Genomic DNA, 23,121 nt, shown 5'->3' on the forward strand with positions numbered 1-23,121 from the left:
CTTCGATTGCTAACCCCTAACCTCCAAAGGCACCCAGAAAATAGCCTCAGTCCCTCAATTTAATCAACAACTTTGTATAGGAGATGGCAGTTCTTTAGAAGTTGTAGATGTATAAATAACGTAAATAAATGTAAATAAATGTGGCCGTTTCTTTTCCAATATCCAGGTGGAGCCATTCTTTCTCAGCCTTGCCCTGTTTGATTTGAAAAGCTGTTGCAAGATTTCAGCTGATTTCCATGTGGACCTGAACCCCTTGCCTGTGCGGGAGATGCTGCCCAATGCTTCTGCCCCGGACTCCAAGAACAACAGTGCTAGCAGCCACTTTCTTCATGGAATACCTGAATCCTGCTTGCGCTTTGTAAAGCAAGTAAGGAACTCACTGCTTCAGGATGTTGATGCTGAACTTTTTAGGGCTGGGCTGGTTTCAGCAAGGGGGGTGGGCACCTCCCGACACCAGATTGGCCTCCAGGAAGGTGGGTGTGTGTTCATTCCTGGCTACTTTATGGAAGAAAAGTTTGGTGTAATGCACAACCTGAATTGTTGTTGTTGTTGTTGTTGTTGTTGTTGTTGTTGTTGTTGTTGTTAATATGCTGTCTGTCTGACTGGGTTGCCCCAGCCACTCTGGGCGGCTTCCAACAAATTAAATCATAGTAAAAACTTCCCCAAAGAGGGCTGCCTGCCTTCAGATGTCTTCTAAAAGTCAGATAGTTGATTATTTCCTTGACGTTTGACTGGAGGGCCTTGCACATTGCAGGCACCATCACTGAGAACTGAATACCACCATTGGCCACAATTCCCTGGTCAAATAGAGAAGTGTTGCTGTGTCTTTTCAGGCAATCATATAACCAGCCTCCTTTTTTTCTGGTGGGCTTAATCACTCCAGCCTAATCATCCCACTTCCTTTCTCCTTCCTCTTTGGGCACTGGGCTGCACCTCCCTGAAATATCTCACTCTATCGCCCAGCATATGTAGCTGTGCTCTGTTAAGTTGCCAGGTGGCTCCTCCTCAACGGAGCAGATATGCGCAGCCTGTTTTGTGCCTTTGTCCACAGAACAGTGTTGCTTCTAGGACCTCACACTCTGCTCCTTTTTTGTGCGTCAAGGGGATCTTCTCTGTGACAAACCCACACCCAGAGATTTTTCTTGTTGCTCGGGTGGAGAAGGTGCTCCAAGGAAGCATCACACACTCTGTGGACCCCTACATCAAGACCTCCGATCCCACAAAGGTATGTTGAGCCACAACCAGGTGAAACTGTAATGCTGTGGGACTCAAAAGAGCTTCCATCTTTTATTGCTTTGGGGTTTTCAAGACTTTGTTTTTGTTTTGACTTAAATCTACACCTCTGCCTTGTTCCTTGCCTTACAGACTGCTCAGAAGGTCCACAAGGTGGCAAAACTGGTGTGCAGCCGCCTTGGCCGATACAGGATGCCCTTTGCTTGGGCTGCCAGGTCAGTCTGTGTGTTTGCTTGACTTTGCTGCCTCTGGTTTCTGCATTTTAGGGTTGGGAAACCCCAGGCCTGCAGAACAAATGCAGCCCTTGAGCCCTTCCTGTCTGGCTGTCCAAACACGCTCCCTAGTCTCACTTCACATCCTTCTCGCTGGCTGGAATATCTCACTGGACTCTGATAATGCATCCTGCTTGCCTGGATAAGAATAAAGAGGGGTGCTTGAGTGAATGTAGAAACTAGACAAGGGTAAAAAGCATATCCATTGCTCTGACCACTTTAAACTCTAGCCCTGCCAAACCTGGACAGTTGCCCCAAGGGGAATGTGGGCTATGAAAGGTTACACGCCCCAGTGCATATCCTAGCAAGTGGAAAGGGTAGGGTTCAAGCAATGTTGTTGTGCCACAGAGAGGGTTTGCTGCAGAGGATTTGAAGGGCTTGGGCAGGGTTGGCTGAAACTGCACCTGGGATTGCACCCATACTTCAGATTGGGGTGGGGAACCTCTGGCCTGCAAGCCAGACTTGGCCCACCAGGGGGTCCAACTTGGTTCAGGAGGCCTTTTCCCTGGAACCACACTCCCCTGCCCACCAGCTGACAGGATGCACAATGTCATCGGATGGGTGGGGTTGGTTATTGCGTTGGCAGGACGTGCATCTCTTCCCTTCAGGGAATAGGGGACACCTAGCTGAAGCAGCAGAATCCTTTTGTTCAGGAAGGGGTTTGCATCAGAATCCCCTGCTGGAATGAACGGGCGCGAGAAAGCGTTGTTTCAGTAGTATCTTGCAGTGTGCTTTGAAGCCCTGACTTCAGACCTTCTTCGAAGCACCTTGTGCCTGATGTTATTGTGACACCGAGTTATTGACAGGCAGGCGGCTCCACCCACCTGTCAAATTTGGCCCATAAGGCCAATCCTGACAAGAATCTGGCTCATGGAGCCAAAATGGTTCTCCACCTTTTCCTCAAACTGTGTTGCACCAGATGTTTGGTTCTGGGAGCATCTCTTCTCCCTACCCAAGAATTCTCCTGATAACGTTCTTTCTCTCAGAAGTCTGCTTCCTCAGGCAGCACCCAATATTACCTGCTGGGTCTAGAATAAGGCCAAAGGAAGATCTTTCCATATCCTCATTTGTTCAGTGTTTTAAAGGAGTCTTCTAGAAGACTCCCAAGCAGAATGCTGCCTGCTCAAGTCCCAATCAGTTGAACTTCCTCCTGAAAGACTCTGCCTGGTGCTTCCTTGACACTTCTTCTTCTTCTTCACGGCCACACGCCCAGCTTCATCTGTGCCACAGTTCTCACAGCAGCTGTTTGTAAAAGATGCTGAATATTGAATGCCTGCAAGTCTTATAATTTAATTGCAATTTGATCTTTTGGCCTGAAAAAAGAAAAGAATTGGGGGCAGGCAGGGAGCACACCTGACCAATTAATAGTGAAGTCTGGAAAAATGCCAGGCTCAGAGCTGTAATGACAAACTGACATCCTGAATATACTTGGACGCATGGATTTCCATGGGGCATTTAAATTTCTGTGGCCAAACAAGGTGCCTCTCTTCCCAGAGGGCAGGGTGTTGTCGTTGCTACCTTTTCCTCAGACTGGGACTCAAGGCAGCTTACACAAATTAAAAAAACACACTAATAAAACACTAAAAGCATATAAAATATAATAATTAAAAAGTAATTAAATTCTAATAGAATTAAGACAGTATTAAAAACATCTATTTAAAAACTGATAGTAAAAACAGCACAGCACTCTTAAAAGCCCTTTCCTTAAAACTCCCCCCAAAAACCACCAAATGCAGTCAGTTCCCAAGAGCCTGCCAGAATGAAACAGGCTTTACCTGTCAGCAGAAGGACAAGAAGGAGGGAGCCAGTCTAGCTTCTCCAGGAAGGGAGCTGAGAAGTCTGGGAGCAGCCACCAAGAAGGCCCTCTGTCCTTACCAAGCGTTCATGGGAGAGGGGTGGAACCGTGAGATGGGCCTCCCCTGAAGATCTCAGAGCATGGACAGTTTTACATGGGAGAATACGGTCTTTCAGATAGCCTGGGCCTAAGCTGCATGGGGCTTTACTGTTTTAATTGTTCTAGAGTTTGAGCTCATTGCAGGACTCAGAGTGGGGAATAGGGAGGTTCCTGCCTTTATAGTGCTGGAGGTGTAGAAATTCAGAAAATGATCTTGGGGGCTGCTCTTACAAGGTGGCCCTTACACATCAGCTTTCCCCAACCTGGTCTTGTCTACATGTTTTGGAGTCCCAGCTCCCATCAGCTGTCCTGGATGGGGGAAGATGGAGCCCCTCAAGGTAGAGGGCACCAGGTTGATGAAAGTGTGAGGAGGTCATGGAATGGTAATCCAGCTGAGAGGCAGGTTGGCTGCAGGGAAGGTGAATGAACACAGGAACATAGGGAGCTTACACTGAGTGGGACGCTTGACCCATCAAGCTCAGTTTTGCCTGCACTGACCGACAGCAGCTCTCCAGATTTTCAGGTTATGCTGCGGATTTTACCTGGGCCCTTCTACATGCAAAGCAGTTGCTCCACTATTGAACTTCGGCCCTAGAGGAGCAGCTTGAACATACGCTTAAATTTTCAGTGTTTCTTCCCGATCTCTGTATTTCCTTAGTAAAAACCCATTTCTAAGTTTGTGCCCTTAATCATGAGGACTGGCACCTTCTGCCTTTAGTGGCCCTGACGCTTAAGCCCAGATGTGGGGAACCTCTGGCTGCCCAGGTATTTCTGGGCTACAGCTGGGCTATCTGGGAATGCCGTGAAATGCAGCCCATAACATCTGGCAGCTACCAGCTCAGCTCCAGCTGAGCAGAATTGCTCTAGGCATCTTCAGAGGTGGATATTTTTGCTTTCTTTGAGCACAAAGAACTATCAGGGCTTTCCAGCCGATGATAGTGGTTTCTTTGGGGGCACATTTTCCAAGACACAGCAGAGCATGAACAAGGTATTTAGGTAGTGCAGCCCTGTATGCAAAGCCCTTTAGGTCTTGAAAGACCTACACTGACTCCCAGTACATTTCTGAGCACAATTTAAAGTGTTGGTGCTGACCTTTAAAGCCCTAAACGGCCTCGGTCCAGTATACCTGAAGGAGCGTCTCCACCCCCATCGTTCTGCCTGGACACTGAGGTCCAGCACCAAGGGCCTTCTGGCAGTTCCCTCCCTGCAAGAAGCCAAGTTACAGGGAGCCAGGCAGAGGGCCTTCTCGAAAGTGGCACCCGCCCTGAGGAACACCCTCCCACCAGATGTCAAAGAGAAAAACAACTAGCAGACTTTTAGAAGACATCTGAAGGCAGCCCTGTTTAGTGAAGCTTTTAATATTTGAAGTTTTATTTTGTTTTTAATGTTCTGTTGAAAGCTGCCCAGAGTGGCTGGGGAAGCCCAGCCAGGTGGGCAGGGTAGAAATAATAATAATAATAATAATAATAATAATAATAATAATAATAATAATTTAGTTTATTAGTAAACCAAGTGTAGCCTAGCCGAGGGTACTTTTAGGAAGAGCCTGACCCCTAGTGGCTTGAAAGCGAAAATTTCACCCAAAGCAACAGGAGTCTAGTTGGTATCCATCTGTCTCAAAAAAAGAACGGAGTTCAGCTCCAGTGGCAAAGTTAAACCAGTGGAGAATTGGAACACCAGCTGTGGCTGCAGAGATTGGTAACTCATAACGGCTCCCCCCCCCGCCCCCACCCCCTGCCCTGCGTTGTTTTTGCTGTGTTAGCAGCACCAAAGTGACCTCCCTGGGCTCAAGCCTAGGCTGAGTGTATGGAGGTCTCTGGCAGAGCCAGCTACACTCTGCCTGAAAAGTACAGTCGAATGATCACAAAAGGGTGGGGAACCTGTGCCCCCTAGATGTTTCTGGGCTTTGCCAATGGCTCTGCAGTCTGCGACTCATGGGAGTTGGAGTCCAGCAACATCTGAAGGGGTTTTTTGCAAGTTCCCCATGTCTGTTCTATTATTATTACTATTATTGAGACTTTTAAATAGCTTCTCAACCTAAAGGTCTTCAAGCAACTTGCATGTTTTAAAGCATCAACATAAACACATCATGTCATTAAAACAACCCCTCTAAAAGCCACAGGAAGCTTTGGCAGCACACTAGTAACAAAACAACATCATCTCAGTCTGCCAAAAGCCTGATAGGAAAAGGTAATTCTTTTCCTGGTGCTGAAAATATGTCCACAAAAAGGCACCAGGTGGACCTCGCTAGGGAGAACATCCACAGATGGGGAGCCACCACTTCAAAGGCCCTGCGCCATTGTCTCCTCCCTCTGATCTTCCAGCATGTTCTCTTTTAAGCCGTATTTTCCCAGAAACGGGAAGCCTCAAAAGCATTGCTCTGATCTCACAGGAAAGGCACTGTTGGGAATATTAAGGGAGGGCAAAATATCAATGCATTGTGCAGCCTCACGCGCCTTCTGCTTTCCTTTTGCCATTCCCCAGACCTGTCTTCAAAGACTCCCAGGGCACCTTGGACCTTGAAGGGAAGTTCTCTCCCATCTATAAGCAAGACAGCAGCAAACTCTCTGCTGAGGATCTCATGAAGTTGTTGGCAGAGTACAAGAAGTAAGTGTCAGCTGCCAGATGGGCAAGGATCTGTAAACCCTTGTAAAAGGGAGATGGGTCTGGAGAGGATGTTCATATCTTTGAATCTAGGCATTGCCAGATTTGGTTGTGTTATCTAATGGAAGAGTGAGGAGTGCAGAATTTCAGAATCGGGTTGGAACACTTTATTTCTTTAATAAATAAATTTATATCTCTCCCTCCATCCTAAAGGAACCCAGGGTGGCAAACATATCAGCATTAAAGCAGTACAGGGTAAAGGTAAAGGGAGCAGGTGGCGCTGTGGTCTAAACCACTAAGCCTCTTGGGCTTGCTGATCAGAAGGTTGGCAGTTCAAATCCGCATGACGGGGTGAGCTCCTGCTGCTTTGTACCAGCTCCTGCCATCCTGGAAGTTCAATAGCATACCAGTGTGAGTAGATAAATAGGTACTGCTGTGGCAGAAGGGTAAATTTATGGAAACGAGTGCCAGAGGGCACAGTGTTTTACATGCACTACCACTCATCACAGTGTCCCATTGCACCAGAAATGGTTGAGTCCTGCTGGCCACATGACACGGAAAGCTGTTTGTGGACAAATGCCAGCTCCCTTGGCCTGAACGTGGAGATGAGCACTGCACCCCATAGTCGAATTTGACTAGACTTCACTGTCCTACAGTCTGTAGGAATCTAAGATCTTTGCTTAGGAAATTACAAAATAAGGTAAAACAGGAAGGAACCCTGTCCTCATTGGAAAACCTGCACAGGTGGCGTTCTCATTATAAAAATACTCTAAAATTTAAGAAATCCCTCTACAGAAAGAAACAATGGGAGGCACTTGACAAAGCGATCAAATTGCGGGACGACAAAAAGTTCTGGGAAATAATTGCTCAGGGAGTTTCACCCAAAGGGAAAATTGTAACCAACAGTATTTCATCTAACTTATGGTACCAACATTTTTCCCGGCTATATACAGCTCCAAACATTGCTAAACCGAGCCAGTTCCCTCCTCTTAAAAACGATCTATTAACGGGCTGGGATCCTGTTACCGAATCAGAATGTTTACAGCTAATTAAAACACTCAAGAATGGCAAAGCTCCCGGTGAGGATATGATTCCTCCTGAGGTGTTTAAACTAAATGCCCAGTGGTGGGCTGCTATTTTGGCCCAACTTTTTACGGTAATAAATGATATATGCAAAATCCCAGAAAACTGGAAACTGAGCCTGGTAGCCCCCATCTATAAGAAGGGAGACCCCCAAGACCCCTCAAACTATCGCCCCATAAGTCTCCTGGACATTGTGTATAAACTTTATACTCGCTACCTGCTAAATAAACTGGTTGACTGGGCTGACCACTCTAACCTGCTTAATCCGGAACAGGCAGGGTTTAGAAAGGGCCATAGTACAACAGGCCATTGTTTGGTACTACAGACAATGATAGATAAGTATACAAAGGTACATAAGAGCAAACTTTTTGTGGCTTTTGTAGATCTCACATCCACTTTTGATTCAATCTGTAGGGACAAATTATGGCAAAAACTATATGAAACAGATATTGATAGACGACTTCTCAAAATACTTAGAGAGTTACATTCAGACACCACAGTTAAAATCAGAACTGGGATGTCAGGCAACTATACTGACCCACTGCCACTGGGGAAAGGGGTTAAACAGGGCTGTTTGTTAGCGCCGTTCCTCTTTAATTTCTATATAAATGACATTGTTCAACATATGGCAAAGTATAAGTCATCAGCTCCTGCCCTGGAAGGCAAACACCTGAATATATTACTATATGCTGATGACATGGCTGTCATGGCACTTACTCGAAGGGGCCTACATAGCATGCTGGAGGGGCTCGCAGCTTATTGTTCCCAAAACTCTCTAAAGATAAATTATGACAAAACAAAAATTGTGGTATTTACTAGAGCTCGCCACACATTTAGATGGTCTTTAGATGAACACAAAATTGAACAGTGTCTTTTTTTTAAATATCTTGGTATCACTTTCCAAGCTACATCTAGCTGGCTTGCCCACTTCAAGACTGTAGCCCTTCTAACACGTAGGACAATCGGTGCTCTGCTCAGCTTTTTCTATTCGAGGGGAGGGCAACTGGTGATCCCGGCACTAAAAGCTTTTGTTGGAAAAGTGATTCCCCAGATGCTATATGGAGTAGAACTCTGGGGATGGAATCAGAAGCTGTTAGAACGGCTTGAAATCTTCCAAAATTTTTACCTCAGAAGAATTCTAGGCCTCCCTCAGAGTACTCCGGCAGCTCTCCTAAGAGTGGAAGTAGGATTACCTTCTGTGTCTGCCAGGGCCCACTTAAGATTCCTGCGTTTTTTCACCAACCTCACAGATGCCCCGAACACCTTATTGGCTAAACAAGCCTTTGTATCATTACAAAATAATACTACTTGGCATAAAAACCTACTAGATATCCTATCCAGATACAATCTACCTGAGTTTAATACCCTCAAATTGTGGAGCCCTGATAAAGTTCGGGAATGGATCTTTGAAAAAGACGCCTTTTTGGACTCCACAAAGATAAAAAACTCTGGGTTTTCCTACTGGTTTCCCCGAGTAAAAGCAGTCAAAATCTGTGCCAACTACTTGGTGGAGATCACTGATCCCACCCTTCGGAGAGCTTTTACTATGGCACGGTTTCAAACACTGCCAACTGCATATCTGACCGGTAGATTCACAAAAACCCCAGTAGAACATCGTTTATGCCCTTGCCTTATGAAAATTAAAGAGGATCTTACACATTACCTCCTCTATTGCCCCATCTACTCGGGCTTTAGAGACGCATTGCTGCAAATTATACCCAACTCTATAACCAATCCTGAAGATAGAGTAAAATTTTTGTTAGTTGATGCAAACCCACGTATTACCCATGTGGTAGCGGTTTTTGTGATGAAGGCCATGAAAGCCAGGGAAAGATTTATGGATGACAATGTAAAGACCCCTTCATCGTCTGTTTAACTCGTTGCTTGTTTTCCCTCTCTTTCTATTTTGTGGGATGAAGGTTTTGTTGGCGTAGTATGTAATGAATTTTAATATTTTTTAACTATTGTTGTGTTGATGTTTGTGTACAGGCATGGTCCTCACAATAAACGGATTTGATTTGATTTCACTGTCCAGGGGTCCTTTAGTTTACAGTTAAAAATAAAATATCAACATATTTAAAGCAGCTGAAAATGTTCACATACTCTCAAAGTTGTGAATTTCCTGGCTGCTAGGAAGCAGTGTCTTCCAGCCACCAAATGCCTGGATAGACGTTTTTAAATTCCTCCTGAAAGTTAATAAAGAGGGACAGGTTCACTTTGCTGGGCAGGGCAAAGTGGGGAACCATCACCAGGCAGAACCCACTTGGCCATGGACTCAGTGCCAACTGGGCATCGCCCAGCAACAGGCTCACCTTCAGAAATCCAAAGCTGATCCCCACCCCATTCACAGGTCACACATCCAATGCTGGCCTAGGCCTCCCTGGGATACAGTGGTACCTTGGGTTACAGACGCGTCAGGTTACAGACTCCGCTAACCCAGAAATAGTACCTCGGGTTAAGAACTTTGCTTCAGGATGAGAATGGAAATCGTGCAGCGGTGGCGCAGCGGTGGCGCAGCGGTGGCAGGAGGCCCCGTTAGCTAAAGTGGTGCTTCAGGTTAAGAACAGTTTCAGGTTAAGAATGGGCCTACGGAACGAATTAAGTACGTAACCAGAGGTACCACTGTACTCATGTGACAGGATACTCCTCCTCCCTACCAGAAAAATCCCTGCACATAGGAAGCCAGAGTGCCAGGGAGATAAGGTGTGAGTAAAGCCTGACAAGCTCCTGCGATAAGGCAATGACAGTTTCATCACAGGATCCTCAGCCTGCAGTGACCCAGCCCAGGCACAGCTTGACCCCCTCAGCCAGAAATGGGTCTTCTTTACTACAAATTCATTAGGCAGGAGGCCAGGGTATCCCCCCCCCAGTTGTTTTTGTTTTCATCCACCTGACCCAAGAGCTGGACTCTTAGAAAAGTCAGTTTGAACATTTCCCCCTCCAGATGCACTACAACTGTTGGACTACAACTCCCATCAGCGCGAGCCAACATAGCCAGTGGTCAGGGATGATGGGAGGGATGCATATTTGCTATCTCTAATTGAGAACAAACTATTGGTGCCATTATAGGCACAAAATAGGAAGTAACTAATTGAACCAGAGTTCTCAAAGGGAGGGGCGAGGGAGCACGTCAGCCGCAGGCTCATTCATAAAATGCCAAAACATTTAGAGGGATCACTGTACTCTGGGCTCGTCGATGTAAGACAAAGTTTTTGAATGTTCTTTTTTGGGGACTCGGTTAATTTGGTCCTCTGGCTAAAGAATCACCTGAATTATTTCCAGCTGTCCTGACTTTTTGTTCTGTCTTTATTTCTTTCCTCTTTATCATGCAGACCAGAAAAGACAAAACTCCAAGTGATACCCGGCCAATTGCATATTACACTAGAGTGCATTCCACTGGAATTTGCAAGTAAGGAACTAATTTTTAATAATAATTGCCTTAAGGCCTTAGTACACACAGTCCCAGTCCACTAGGCCGGGTCCCATTCTCAGGCATGATATTGCTAGTCCAAGTCTCAGAATCCCTGACACACTACAGGTTCCTGCAGGTTCTCCCAAAATTCTCACAGTTTCATCACAAATATTACTAGGGGTTCCAGGTGAAGATGGCGAAGTCTGCTTGTCTTTGAGCTCTGCGGTCTGTTCTAGTTTTAATTTGTTTTTATTTTGAATAATTTTAAAGTCATTTGGCTCAGCAGTGTTAATTGCAATATACAGGCAAGGAGGATATCTGTTTTTATCTCTTTTACATTTATGTGGGCTTAAAAGACATACGATTTAACTGGGCAGGCACTGAGATATCAGCTGTTTTGGCTTAGCATTTAGCTGATAAGGAATGGTTGGTCACTTCATCTTGCCCAAAGGGTAGTCTGCAGTTTTAACAATTTTAGCATAATTACCACATGATGTTGTTGTTGTTGTTGTTGTTGATGATGATGATAATGATAATAATAATCATGATGGTGATGATGATGATTAATAATAATAATAATAATAATAATAATAATAATAGTACCCTGCCCTTCAGGCTGGGTTTCCCCAGCCACTCTGGGTGGCTTCCAGCAAAATATTAAAATACAATAATTCATCAAATATTAAAAGCTTAACTAAGCAGGGCTGCCTTCAGATGTCTTCTAAAAGTCAGATAGTTGTTTATTTCTTTGACATCTGGTGGGAGGGTGTTCCACAGGGTGGGTGCCACTACTGAGAAGGCCCTTTGCCTGGTTCCCTGTAACTTTGCTTCTCACAGTGAGGGAACTGCCAGAAGGCCCTCGGAGTTGGACCTCGGTGTCCGGGCTGAACGATGGGGGTGGAGATGCTGCTTCAGGTATACTGGGCCAAGGCATAGACCTGCAGTTCTTCAGATAAACGGTCCAGAACTCCATTGCCAAATTTAGCCCAGAAATATTTGCTGGGCCATTGTGACTCAGCAACTGGAGAAGGGAACTTCTACATGACCAAGGTCTCTTGTCTAAACAAACAGTGGAGGGAATCTTTCACAGAATGAACACATTGGAAGAGGAAGTTTCTGGCTGTGAATACAATAATCAGCACACTAGTCAAGTTCATGGAGAGAGGAATTCTGATTGTAGCCCTGCAGATACGAACCACCAGCAAAGAAACTGAAGCTAGTAGTGGTTTGAAGGTACATCAGGACTAGAATAGTTCTGAGCTTGATAAGTCCCTATTGGATTCAGCAACTACACAATTAAGGAGCAACTATCAAGGTTGGAACTTGAGTTCGGAAACTTGCTTTTACAGCAATACGAATGCTAAAGAAATGGACTTGGAAGAGTAGTTTTCTTTTCTTAGACAAACCCCTTCAGGACCAAGACCATAGCTAGTGGGAGACACTAGCTCACTACCTTCCAAGGGAATGATTTTTGTGGGGATGATTATGGAGGGATGAGAGGCTATATTATTTAATGATATCCTTCCTAACTTGCGCTAGCAAGTTCCGTATTCTAGCAAAGTTCCAAACATTCCCCTTTTAATATTACGCAGCGATCAGCTTGTTGCTTACTCATCTGAGTCTTACTATTAAAGATTCCTTCCTGGTAAAATCCCTTCTAATCCCTCTTAAAAAGAAGAAACAATAGAATCTGATTCACGTTAATATAAAAGTAGTTTACTTACAGATTCATTCAGGTTCACAGACCTATCCCTGAAGGCAGGCTTGGGTTACATAACAACTAGAACTATTCCATAAAGAAGTGAGTCCCAAGTGACTGCGACTAAGCAGTCACTTCTCCAAACACACAGCAATGGAGAACACACACGGATCCGAACATGGAGGCTGTGTGCTCCTCCATGCTAGTAAAACAGACCACACCCTCTTCAAGTCTGTCCAGCTCAGGAGGAAACAGGAAGTCTTCTCCTGAGTGGGACAAAACATCCCCTAGCATGTCCACTGTAGGAATGTTGTACTTGACAGCAGTTTTACATCCCACAATTTTGGCCCTTCACCTAATCTATTTTGTTCAAATGTCTTTTATTTTGTATTTTATTTTATTTTGTTTCAGTGTCTTTTGCTCCAGATTGGTACTTCACATTTCCTTCCCTACAGCACGGATAAGGGGAAAAGGCAGTGAATGGTGGAAAGGGGAACAAGGGGGAAAGTCCAAATTCCAATGATGATTCTTCTAGGAAGAGGTGCCCAGATGATCTGTGGCTGGTCACTCGTAACTGGCCAGCCGAATAATGTAAATAGAACTTGAGTTTCAGGCAGGAATTCCAGCCATTGTAGGGGCTTCCCCAGATTTAGGAAATGCCAGTCTAGTTGTGACCAGAGCTTCAGTATTGAACTAACATCAGGATCCTGATGCATGGGATAAATTTTAGTCTTTATCATAGAGTCATAGAATTGTAGAGTTGGAAGGGACCCCAAGTGTAATATACTCCAACCCCCTGCAATACATATTAATACATATGTTTGCTGACAGAGAGCTGCTATTTGAATTAAAATGTTGTCTAAATACCTCCCACCCCAGCACCCAAATGGCAAGTCTGATATCCATTCCTTATACTTGCTTATAGGGTTATAACTCTTTTCATCCAGGCCTCGTCTTCTTGGGCCAGATAGAAGCGGCCTGCCTGCCAGGCAAGGGGCAAGTCCAATAATAATCACAGCCGCTGGTCTCAGGTTCTGAGCAGCCTTGGATTATAAATACATTTATAATAAGCAGTGAGTCTCCTGCTTTGATTTTGTTTTTACCAGCACAAATAGGATTGCCTTGGGTTACCTTTCCTTCCTTTTCTTCTGAGCCTCCAGAGGGCATATATATATTCAGATAATAATAATAATAATAATAATAATAATAATAATAATAATAATATAGAGACACACACCAGCTAGTCCCCACAAGTTATTCTGTAAGCAGAGAGGGAATCTGCTTTAACCATTGTTTGCTAGTATGGTGACTTCAGCCATGAAAGGGAAATTAAGCTACCAGACAGCTGTGATAACTTTTATTGCTGTGGCTGTCTGATGCAGAGCTAGCAGGGGAAGAAATCCACAGAAATATGGTCTCCCTGATGTCCTCCTGTGCTTTGCTCTCCAGAGGGCTGAGCACAGTTCAGCAGCATAAGCTGTGGTTTTGCTCTTGGTTTGGGCTATGAACATAATTAGGGTTAAGGCAGCAACTATGCTTGTTGCTGATTCTGGTTAAGCATCATATACATGCTAAGTAAACTGTGGTTAGAGCTATCTCCCTGCTTTCAGGGTGACAAGTAGTTATTGTGAATGTCTCCTTATACAAGTCCTAAGAAGTGGGGAGGCTGATATGCTGAGTCACCATAGGTTTGCAATCTTAATCAGGGTTAAGGTAACAAACCATGCCTGGAGCTAACCATGGTTAAAAGTTGCATCTTCACAAGGCCTATATGACCCAAGTTAAAGGTACCTTTTCTTTTGCTGTTGCATTATGTGAAAACAAGATACCAACCTGCGGCCTTTGCTTCCCCTCTAGACTGTGTCACGGCCTCTTACATTCCCATCAAGCCCTTTGAGATGCAGGGCCAGGATGACAGCATTACGGTCGAAGTGGAAGAGTTTATCCCTGAGATCGCCAAGTACTGCTACCCTTTCACCATCTACAAAAACCAGCTCTATGTCTATCCTTTGCATTTGAAGTATGACAGCCAGAAAACATTTGCCAAGGTAAGCTTGAAAACAACAGAGCCAGGCCCACAGATTTATTTATTTATTTATATTTGCAAGTTTGAAATGTAGCTGAAGAACAATTCAGTAGCATTGAGCAGGGAGTGGAACAGCATTGTGGAATGGATGGGGGAAATGCAGTCGTATTGGACCGTGCTGTTCTGGTGCCACAGCAAGGCAGGTCAGGACTTGCAGCACCATGGATAGCTCCAAGTGAGCGACTTGTTTTGAAAGAGGCCCAAAGCAACATTTCTAGCCTTTGCTGCCAGATTACCTCTCCCAGGCAAAGTCCCTTACGGGAAAACTTGATTTCTTCAAGGGACAACCCTCTGACCTGAAGATGAGACTTTTCTCCTATGTTCCAAAGCTCTGTGTGGGACATCCGTCACATGTGATCCAGAAGCTGCAGTTAGTGCAGAATGCTGTGCCACAATTAGTGACAGGAGTGAGACTGTCAGCATATGAAACCTTTGCTGGGAGACCTCCACTGGTTGCTGATTTGCTGCCAAACCTAGTTCAGGTTTGGCATCTGTTAGAATATAAGGCCCTTGACAACCTGAGATATTGTCACGGACTGGTTGCAGAAGAATGTTGGGAACCCTCAAGGGAAGAAACCTCAGAGCTCGAGGAGTGGTAGTGGGAGAATAATGAGTGGTCACAGGGAGAAGAAGCAGAAGATGGGGAAGAGAAGGTGTCAGAAGCTGAAGAGGTAACAGGGTTTAGTGAGCAGTGAGAACCTGTGGCAGATAGAAGTCCAGAATCAGAGGCAGAAGCTGAAGCAGGAGAGGAGGGAGGCCAAGAGGCAGAGAGGAGTCTGGCTGGTGAAGAGTCATGAGTATCTCCCCCTCCTGCTGAAACAAGCTCCCCTCTTCCCTGGTCTCCCAGAACCAGGAGAGGCATGAAGAGGGCAGAAGAGAAGCTAGCTTCACGCAGGTGCAATCTCAGATTGCATGGGGAAAACCCTGGAGAGAAAGGGACTTAGACATCTGTTGGAAGGTGGGGACCTTCAGTCTCAGCAACTGCTGCATGGGGTCAAGACCAGCAGATATGGGTTAGAATCATAGAATCATAGAATCATAGAGTTGGAAGAGACCACAAGGGCCATCGAGTCCAACCCCCTGCCAAGCAGGAAACACCATCAGAGCACTCCTGACATATGGTTGTCAAGCCTCTGCTTAAAGACCTCCAAAGAAGGAGACTCCACCACACTCCTTGGCAGCAAATTCCACTGTCGAACAGCTCTTACTGTCAGGAAGTTCTTCCCAATGTTTAGGTGGAATCTTCTTTCTTGTAGTTTGGATCCATTGCTCCGTGTCCGCTTCTCTGGAGCAGCAGAAAACAACCTTTCTCCCTCCTCTATGTGACATCCTTTTATATATTTGAACATGGCTATCATATCACCCCTTAACCTCCTCTTCTCCAGGCTAAACATGCCCAGCTCCCTTAGCCGTTCCTCATAAGGCATCGTTTCCAGGCCTTTGACCATTTTGGTTGCCCTCCTCTGGACACGTTCCAGTTTGTCAGTGTCCTTCTTGAACTGTGGTGCCCAGATCTGGACACAGTACTCCAGGTGAGGTCTGACCAGAGCAGAATACAGTGGCACTATTACTTCCCTTGATCTAGATGCTATACTCCTATTGATGCAGCCCAGAATTGCATTGGCTTTTTTAGCTGCCGCGTCACACTGTTGGCTCATGTCAAGTTTGTGGTCAACCAAGACTCCTAGATCCTTTTCACATGTACTGCTCTCAAGCCAGGTGTCCCCCATCTTGTATTTGTGCCTCTCATTTTTTTTGCCCAAGTGCAATACTTTACATTTCTCCCTGTTAAAATTCATCTTGTTTGTTTTGGCCCAGTTCTCTAATCTGTCAAGGTCGTTTTGAAGTGTGATCCTGTCCTCTGGGGTGTTAGCCACCCCTCCCAATTTGGTGTCATCTGCAAATTTGATCAGGATGCCCTTGAGTCCATCATCCAAGTCGTTGATAAAGATGTTGAATAAGACCGGGCCCAAGACAGAACCCTGTGGCACCCCACTAGTCACTCTTCTCCAGGATGAAGAGGAACCATTGATGAGCACCCTTTGGGTTCGGTCAGTCAGCCAGTTACAAATCCACTGAGTGGTAGCATAGTCAAGACCACATTTTACCAGCTTCTTTACAAGAATATTATGAGGCACCTTGTCAAATGCCTTGCTGAAATCAAGGTAGGCTACATCCACTGCGTTCCCTTCATCTAGCAGGCTTGTAATTCTGTCAAAAAACGAGATCAGGTTAGTCTGACATGACTTATTTTTCAGAAGTCCATGCTGACTATTGGTGATCACAGCATTCCTTTCTAGGTGCTCACAGACTGTTTGCTTAATGATCTGCTCCAGAATCTTCCCTGGTATTGATGTCAGACTGACTGGGCGGTAATTATTTGGGTCCTCTCTTTTCCCCTTTTTGAAAATAGGGACAACATTTGCCCTCCTCCAGTCTGCCGGGACTTCGCCTGTTCTCCAGGAATTCTCAAAGATGACTGCCAGTGGTTCTGAGATCACATCTGCCAGTTCTTTTAATACTCTTGGATGCAGTTCATCTGGCCCTGGAGACTTGAATACGTCTAAACTAGCCAAGTATTCTTGTACTATCTCCTTAGTTATTCTGGGCTGTGTTTCCTTTGCTGAATCATTTGCTCCAAATTCTTCAGGTCGGGCATTGTTTTCTTTATCGGAGAAGACTGAGGCAAAGAAGGCATTGAAGTATTCAACCCAGTGAATACTTCACAGGTATTCACTGGGTTGCTGGGCTCAGACCTGAGACTCCTTTGCAGATCATGTTTTTGCTAAGAAACAGTTAACTCCAGCTTGCTCTGTGTAGTTTCCTTCTGGCTTGCTCCTGTAAGATAATCACCCTACTCCAAATATGCTCACTCAACCAATCAATCAATCTGCAAATTGGCACTGTTACAAGTGCCACAAATCAATATTTTTGAATGGCAGCACCCACACTTTGGAACTCCCTGCTTATTGACATCATAAAGGCACCAAAAACAATCATTAAAAAAATTCAAAAAAACCACCAGCCCCAGCTGGCATGACCAATGGTCAGGGTTGATGGGAACTGTAGTCCAGCAACACCAGGAGGGTACCAGGTTTGGGGGTGGTTGTCATAAACCCTTGGAAGCAGAGACAGGATTAGCAGATTTTACAAAATGTATTTTTGCAGAAATGTATATGTATGTGTTTGAGTGTGTGCACACAATCACAAAATCAGTTTTGGTTTGGGGGAAGGGTAGGGAAAGATGGATCTGTGCAAGAAAACATTTTCTCTGAATCCAACCATTCTCCCAACTACATGTAGGCAAGGAACATTGCTGTCCGCATGGAATTCAAAGACTCTGATGAAGGGGACGCCAGAGCTTTAAAGGTAAATTTCCAGTTGCTCTTCACTCAGGTCCTGCTTGTGGTCTTCCCATTGGTGCCCCTGGTTGGCCCCTGTGAGAACAGGATGCTGGACTAGATCCACCAGCCTTTGGCCTGATCCACCAGCCAGGCTCTTTTTACATGCTTATGCTCAGAGCATGTGAGGGGCAGTGAGGTTGGCAAACCTAGATTGCAACCTTTGGCCATGCCGTTACATCACTGCTAAACACGTATGAAGTTACCTTTGTGGCCAATTCACTGCATGACCAAACAATGCCCTTTTAGGTGGGTTCCTCTTACCACCCCTATATTTCTGTTATCTCTTGCAGTGCTTCTATGGCAAGCCTGGGGGCCCCCTCCTGACATCAAGCACCTACACTTGTGTGTTGCATCATAACCAGAATCCAGAGTTCTATGATGAGGTAAGAGAAAAACCCAACACATCTTCTCTGAGGCATTTAAGCATGAGAAAAGGGGCTTGAGTGACTTGGCAGAGTTTTCTGGAAGCGCAGGGAAGTCATAACAAAATGTGGTATTCGCTAGGGAGTCGACATTCACAGTTTGCATTCTAAGTTGGGTCAACTTTCAAATGCTTATATGTGAATTCTTTATTTGTTAGATAAAAGTATAACCTGCTCTTTGTTTAAAAACAAATCCCAGATCGGGTTACAGTAGAGACAGTATAATAGCAGATTGCATCTAAAGTGTGTTCAGAGGTGACCCATTAAAATCACTGGGTCTAGGTTAATGGCATTAGGATCATTGGGTCTCTTCCAGAAGATAAATTCGATTCAGTTAGCTGCTGAAATTTGGCTTACTGAAGTTGCACTTTCCACGAGAATACGAGGGCTGAAATGCAGCCACTGTCCTAGCTCCCCACTGCTCTGAATTTTGCAGTGCACACCTGCAGCCAAGCGGTGTGTCTGGAAATGCAAAATTACTTGGGTGAAGGGTGCATATGGATTGTTGGGTCAGATTAGCCATATTGATTTGTATGCTGTTTGGGGGGATAGATCACTGTATTGTGCCGTATGTATGATAAAAGGGAGACACCCCTGGGTGAAGGTGTCCTCCTTTGCTTGTCCCTGTGCTGGTTTAAGTTTGTTGGTTAACTTTTCTAATAGGGCAGTTTCCCATACGTTTTGGTACCAGCGTCCAGTGTCTAGTTATGATGTTTCTAGCTGCTGAGAGTAAGTGACTTGTTATGTGAAGGTGCATTGTTGTCTTGGAATATATTTAACAGGGAAAATTCTGGAGTTGCTTCTATTACTTGTTTTGTTATTTTGCAGATTTCCTGCACCAATGATATAAAAAAGGATTGAATTTTGTGGCATTCCCACCACATGTGGAAGCATGTGCGTGTGGAGGTGCAGCCTCTGTAGCATTCAGATGAAGTTCCCGAGTGTATTGGCACCAGCTTCTGTGGTGTTAGGTATCATCTGTACAGCGAGTTCTCTTCTTTTGCCTGAGATGGATTTAAATGGTGGTTTAGACCACATTTTTGACCATTGGGTGGAGTTTATTTCATATCCTATGTCATGCTCCCATTGATCTTTTATTGTGGTGAAGGGGTTTGTAGTGTCTTGGAGTAGTATTTTATATATTGTAGATGCCACCCTTTTGCTGTGACCTTCTGTTCTTAGGAAGAGTTTTTCAAAGTTAGTCAGCTGCCTGTTGGCTGCTGCTTCCGTTGCTGGGTTGTTCAAGAAGGTGTGTAGTTGGTGATGGGTCAGCCAGAGTATTAAAGTATCCCTTAGTTTGCCTTGTATTCCCCATGTTGATATGGGGTTGTCATTTTTGTAAAAATTGGTTAGGCAGTATAAGCCTCTAGCTTGCCAGGTCTTTATTTGGATGCTTTGGGATGCCTGGTGCAAGAGTGGGCAATGGGCCTGGGGAATTAGTGGGGGTGGGAATGGGGCCAGTTTTCCTGCTTTCTCCTTGCGTGCTTTAAACATAGACAGTGTGAACCTGTTTAGTGTTGTGGGAATTTTCCTTCATTTGTTTTGCAGGAATGGATACTCTGCAGTGGAGGCCGTTTTTTGTTGTTTCTATCTCCATGCGCACCCATTGTTTTGTTGCACCCTCTAGGAAGTATGGGATTATATGTTGCACTTGGTAAGTGATGTGGTATAATTCTGTGTTGGGGATTCGCCATCCTCCTTCTGAGGAGGGGAGGTGCAGAGATTTGGAGTTTGTTCATGGCTTCTTGTGTGAGAAGATAAATGGGTGTAGTTTTTCTGCTACTTACAGACTTGGGTTGGAGGAATCCAGATTGGAAGGGTTTGGAAAAGGTAGCTTAGCTTCAGGAGGGTTTTCGTTTTAATCATGACTATTTTGTCTGGGAGGGTAAAGTTGGTTTTACTCCATCTCTTCAGGCCTTTGTTGATTTTCTTTCAGAGATTGATTGTTTTGAGGGTATAGTTTGTTGAAGTTTCTAGTTATTTGTACCCTACGGTATCTAAATTTGGTGTGGCAGAGTGTTATTTTTGTGATGTTAGTAAATTCTTTCAGGCTATGTTGAAGTGCATAGCCTCAGATTTTGTGAAATTCTCCTGTAGACCTGATATCATTGCGGAGGTGTCAATATCTTTGGTTAATGTGGTTGGTGTGTTTATGGGGTCTGGGGTTGTGACCAACAGGTCATCTGCAAAGAGCCCGAGTTTGTAGGTTTTGCCTTTTGTTTCCACCCCCTTGATATCAGGGGCTGTTCAGATTTGGATTGCTTAGGGTTCAAGGGTCAAGATGAATAAAAAGAGGGACAATGAACATCTTTGTTTTGTGCCTCTTCAAATTTCTACATTGTTGGTATCCAGACTGTTGATTCTGATTTTCACTGAAGCCTTAGAGTAAATTTGTTAAAGGATTTGTAGGAAGTTATGGCCGAATTTCAAGCTGGTTAATACTTCTATTAAGTATTTCCATTCAAGACAATCAAAGACTTTAAGGATGTCTAGAGACATGACCATCAGGTGGAGTTTGGTTGTTTTGCTGTGTTCTGTCAAGTTTAGTGGCCTAAGACCATCAGCTATGAGTCTTGCCGGACCTATACTCTGCCTGGTAGGCTGGCCACTTCTATCTGGCTCAGGCAGGCAGGACCAAAGACTGTGTCCAAGGCTGCTCAGGGTCTGAGACCATCGGCTCCCGGGTGCCACCTACTTTCTGCCCCTCTCATGTCCTCGGGTGCCTCCACTGTTGCTTTTGGAGACTAAAGCTATTGTTGACAAATGTGACACCTAGGGCCAGGCAATGTATTGCTCATCCAAAACTGGTTTGAAGTCCACATTGTGGCAACAGTTTCATATTTGATGTTGCGATATATCGTGAATCATGATATGTATGCTCTATGTAAAAAGTCTCGATGTGGGAAAAACCATGAGGCTGGTCCTCACTTCTCTCGTGATTCCTGCCGCCCCTGTGGCTCTCAGCCTTTCCCTCACTTCTGCAGGGGGTAGCGAAACACAAGAGCTAGAGCTGAAGGAAACAGCCTATCCAAGAACTTTCCTCAGCAAAATAGATACCATGGGCTTCTTGTTTTAAGCGTAGACTCCAGGCTGGTATGTGGTTGAGGGAGGCACCGGTCTGAACCAGTTATTTACTTCTGAGTTAACAACAACAACAACAACCATGCCCTGTTGTTTAAGCCTTTTTCCTCCCTTCTCCCCTTCTTTCTCTCCGTGTCTGTTTCTCCCATGTGTCTGTTAGGGAACATTCTCTCACCTTGCCTCTGATAACTATGCTACTAATTACTTCTACAGGTCTAATTTTAGAGAACGCACGCTAATTTTAAATTTATCTGTATCTAAAGTAACAGTTGTAACCAGTGATGTAGCATGGGTTTCTGGCATCTGGGGTGGACCAAGTGTTGTGCCCTCCTTGTGGACGGGGAATTTGGAGTGGAGACACACGCTGGGAGGGCGCGCATGGAGCCCTCACGGAGGGTGAACAGAGCCTACGGGGATCTGGCCATAAGCTTTTCTCAGAGACCGCCCCCTGCAGCACAGACAGGAGCATTAAAATAAGCTGCTTTCAAAAGTCTGGGGTGGAAGAGGGTTGCTGGTGGCCTCTAGCTTGTCTGCCTTCTCTTCCTTCCCTATCCAGAGACATTATGGGAAAACTCATTGGGTGTCTGCATGTCCTTTCCAGTTACTCAGCAATTAAAAAACAACAAAAACCATTAAAAATGGGAGGGCAAATGGTCTGGGCATGCACCTAGGAGTTGCATGAGGTTGCCATGGTGCCACACTGGGAACTCCAGGTGGCCATTTTGTCCAGAATATACACATAGCCAAGTGTTGGCTGTGTCCCTAATATGGTTCTCTTGCATTTGCAGGCGGAATGCAGATAAACAATGAGAGAAATGTGCTTGTATAAGAATGCTGTTTGAATGTGCACAACACAGTGTAACTTAAAATGGCACAATGGGTGAAGCATCAGGGCTTAGATTGAAATATTTTGAAAGTAGGCCATGCTGGAAATAGATGTCCATTGTTACTGAGTAAATGCCAATATTCCCCCAGGCTGCAGAATAGAAAGAGAGAGAAAGGAAGCAGGGTGTCAGGGAACTGCCATCGGAAGGAAGGGAGGTGAAAGGGCTCACACAGGTTGGGAGAGACTCAGCAGCTGAAGAGGGAACCAGTAGGGGGAGAGGAGGTGAGCTGAGGGAAAGTGAGCTGGAGGGATGGCTCAGAGACACTTCCAGCGAAAACAGTGGGGAGGTTTCAGGACCTCCTGTAGGGACACCCACTCCTCGCCGGAAACTGTCACGCAGAGAGTCCAGAAGACGTGTTTCCGTTAAGGAGCTTTTATGTTGGAAGCGATTCCGAAAGCAACCACTGTCGGAATCTGCTAGTGACTAGAGGAGCCATGTCTGAGGGGCTCCGTCACAGACAGAGGTTTGTGGACTTGAACAAACTCTGAGGGGATACGATTTTACGCACAAGCAGCTCATCATCCCATCACAGCATTCCGACAGACTTTGAAAGCAGCTTGTGCAGGAGAAGGCATCATGAGCAACCCAGCCGGAACCGGAGAAGCAGGAGCTGGAGCGGGTCCAAGCCTGGAAGAAAGGTACCGGGTGTTGGAGGTCCAGCTAGCGCTGCAGACGGCGAGGCTTGAGGAGAGGAGGGCTCAGGATGCAGACAAAAAGGGGAAAGCCACCCAGCTCGCCAGAAAGGTACCAGGATTGGTGCAGAAGTTTGGGGGGGAGCCCAAAGACTATCATGCCTTTCGGACAGAGATGCAATATGCCCTCAATCTGCAGTTTGATGAATTCCCTGACGAGGAATCACGAGTGGCTTTCGTGATTGGGCATCTTGAAAAGGGGGCGAGAGACTGGGTTAGACCCCTGATGGCAGCGAATAGTGACGTCCTAAAGGACACGATGAAGTTCTTTCGCGCCATGGATCTGATGTTTTCCAGCGATATTGAACAGGGAGTGGTGCGCAGACAGTTAATGGCTTGCAAACAGGGGAGC

General features: G+C 45.4%; 1 protein-coding gene across 4 annotated transcripts in view; it reads left to right on the forward strand.

Moving 5' to 3' along the window:
* DOCK11 (dedicator of cytokinesis 11) overlaps nt 1-23,121 on the forward strand; it is a 177,349-nt gene that overhangs the window by 40,246 nt on the left and 113,982 nt on the right. For all 4 annotated transcript variants that reach the window (XM_080990309.1, XM_080990310.1, XM_080990307.1 and 1 more), the window contains exons 12-19: nt 167-367; nt 1,103-1,225; nt 1,366-1,448; nt 5,884-6,006; nt 10,419-10,495; nt 14,055-14,245; nt 17,587-17,652; nt 17,978-18,070. In XM_080990309.1, coding sequence (XP_080846435.1) covers nt 167-367; nt 1,103-1,225; nt 1,366-1,448; nt 5,884-6,006; nt 10,419-10,495; nt 14,055-14,245; nt 17,587-17,652; nt 17,978-18,070 — 957 coding nt within the window. The remainder of the gene's footprint in view (nt 1-166; nt 368-1,102; nt 1,226-1,365; nt 1,449-5,883; nt 6,007-10,418; nt 10,496-14,054; nt 14,246-17,586; nt 17,653-17,977; nt 18,071-23,121) is intronic.

The sequence above is a fragment of the Podarcis pityusensis genome, assembly GCF_964106645.2.
Source record: "Podarcis pityusensis genome assembly, chromosome: Z".
NCBI classification, from domain to species: domain Eukaryota; kingdom Metazoa; phylum Chordata; class Lepidosauria; order Squamata; family Lacertidae; genus Podarcis; species Podarcis pityusensis.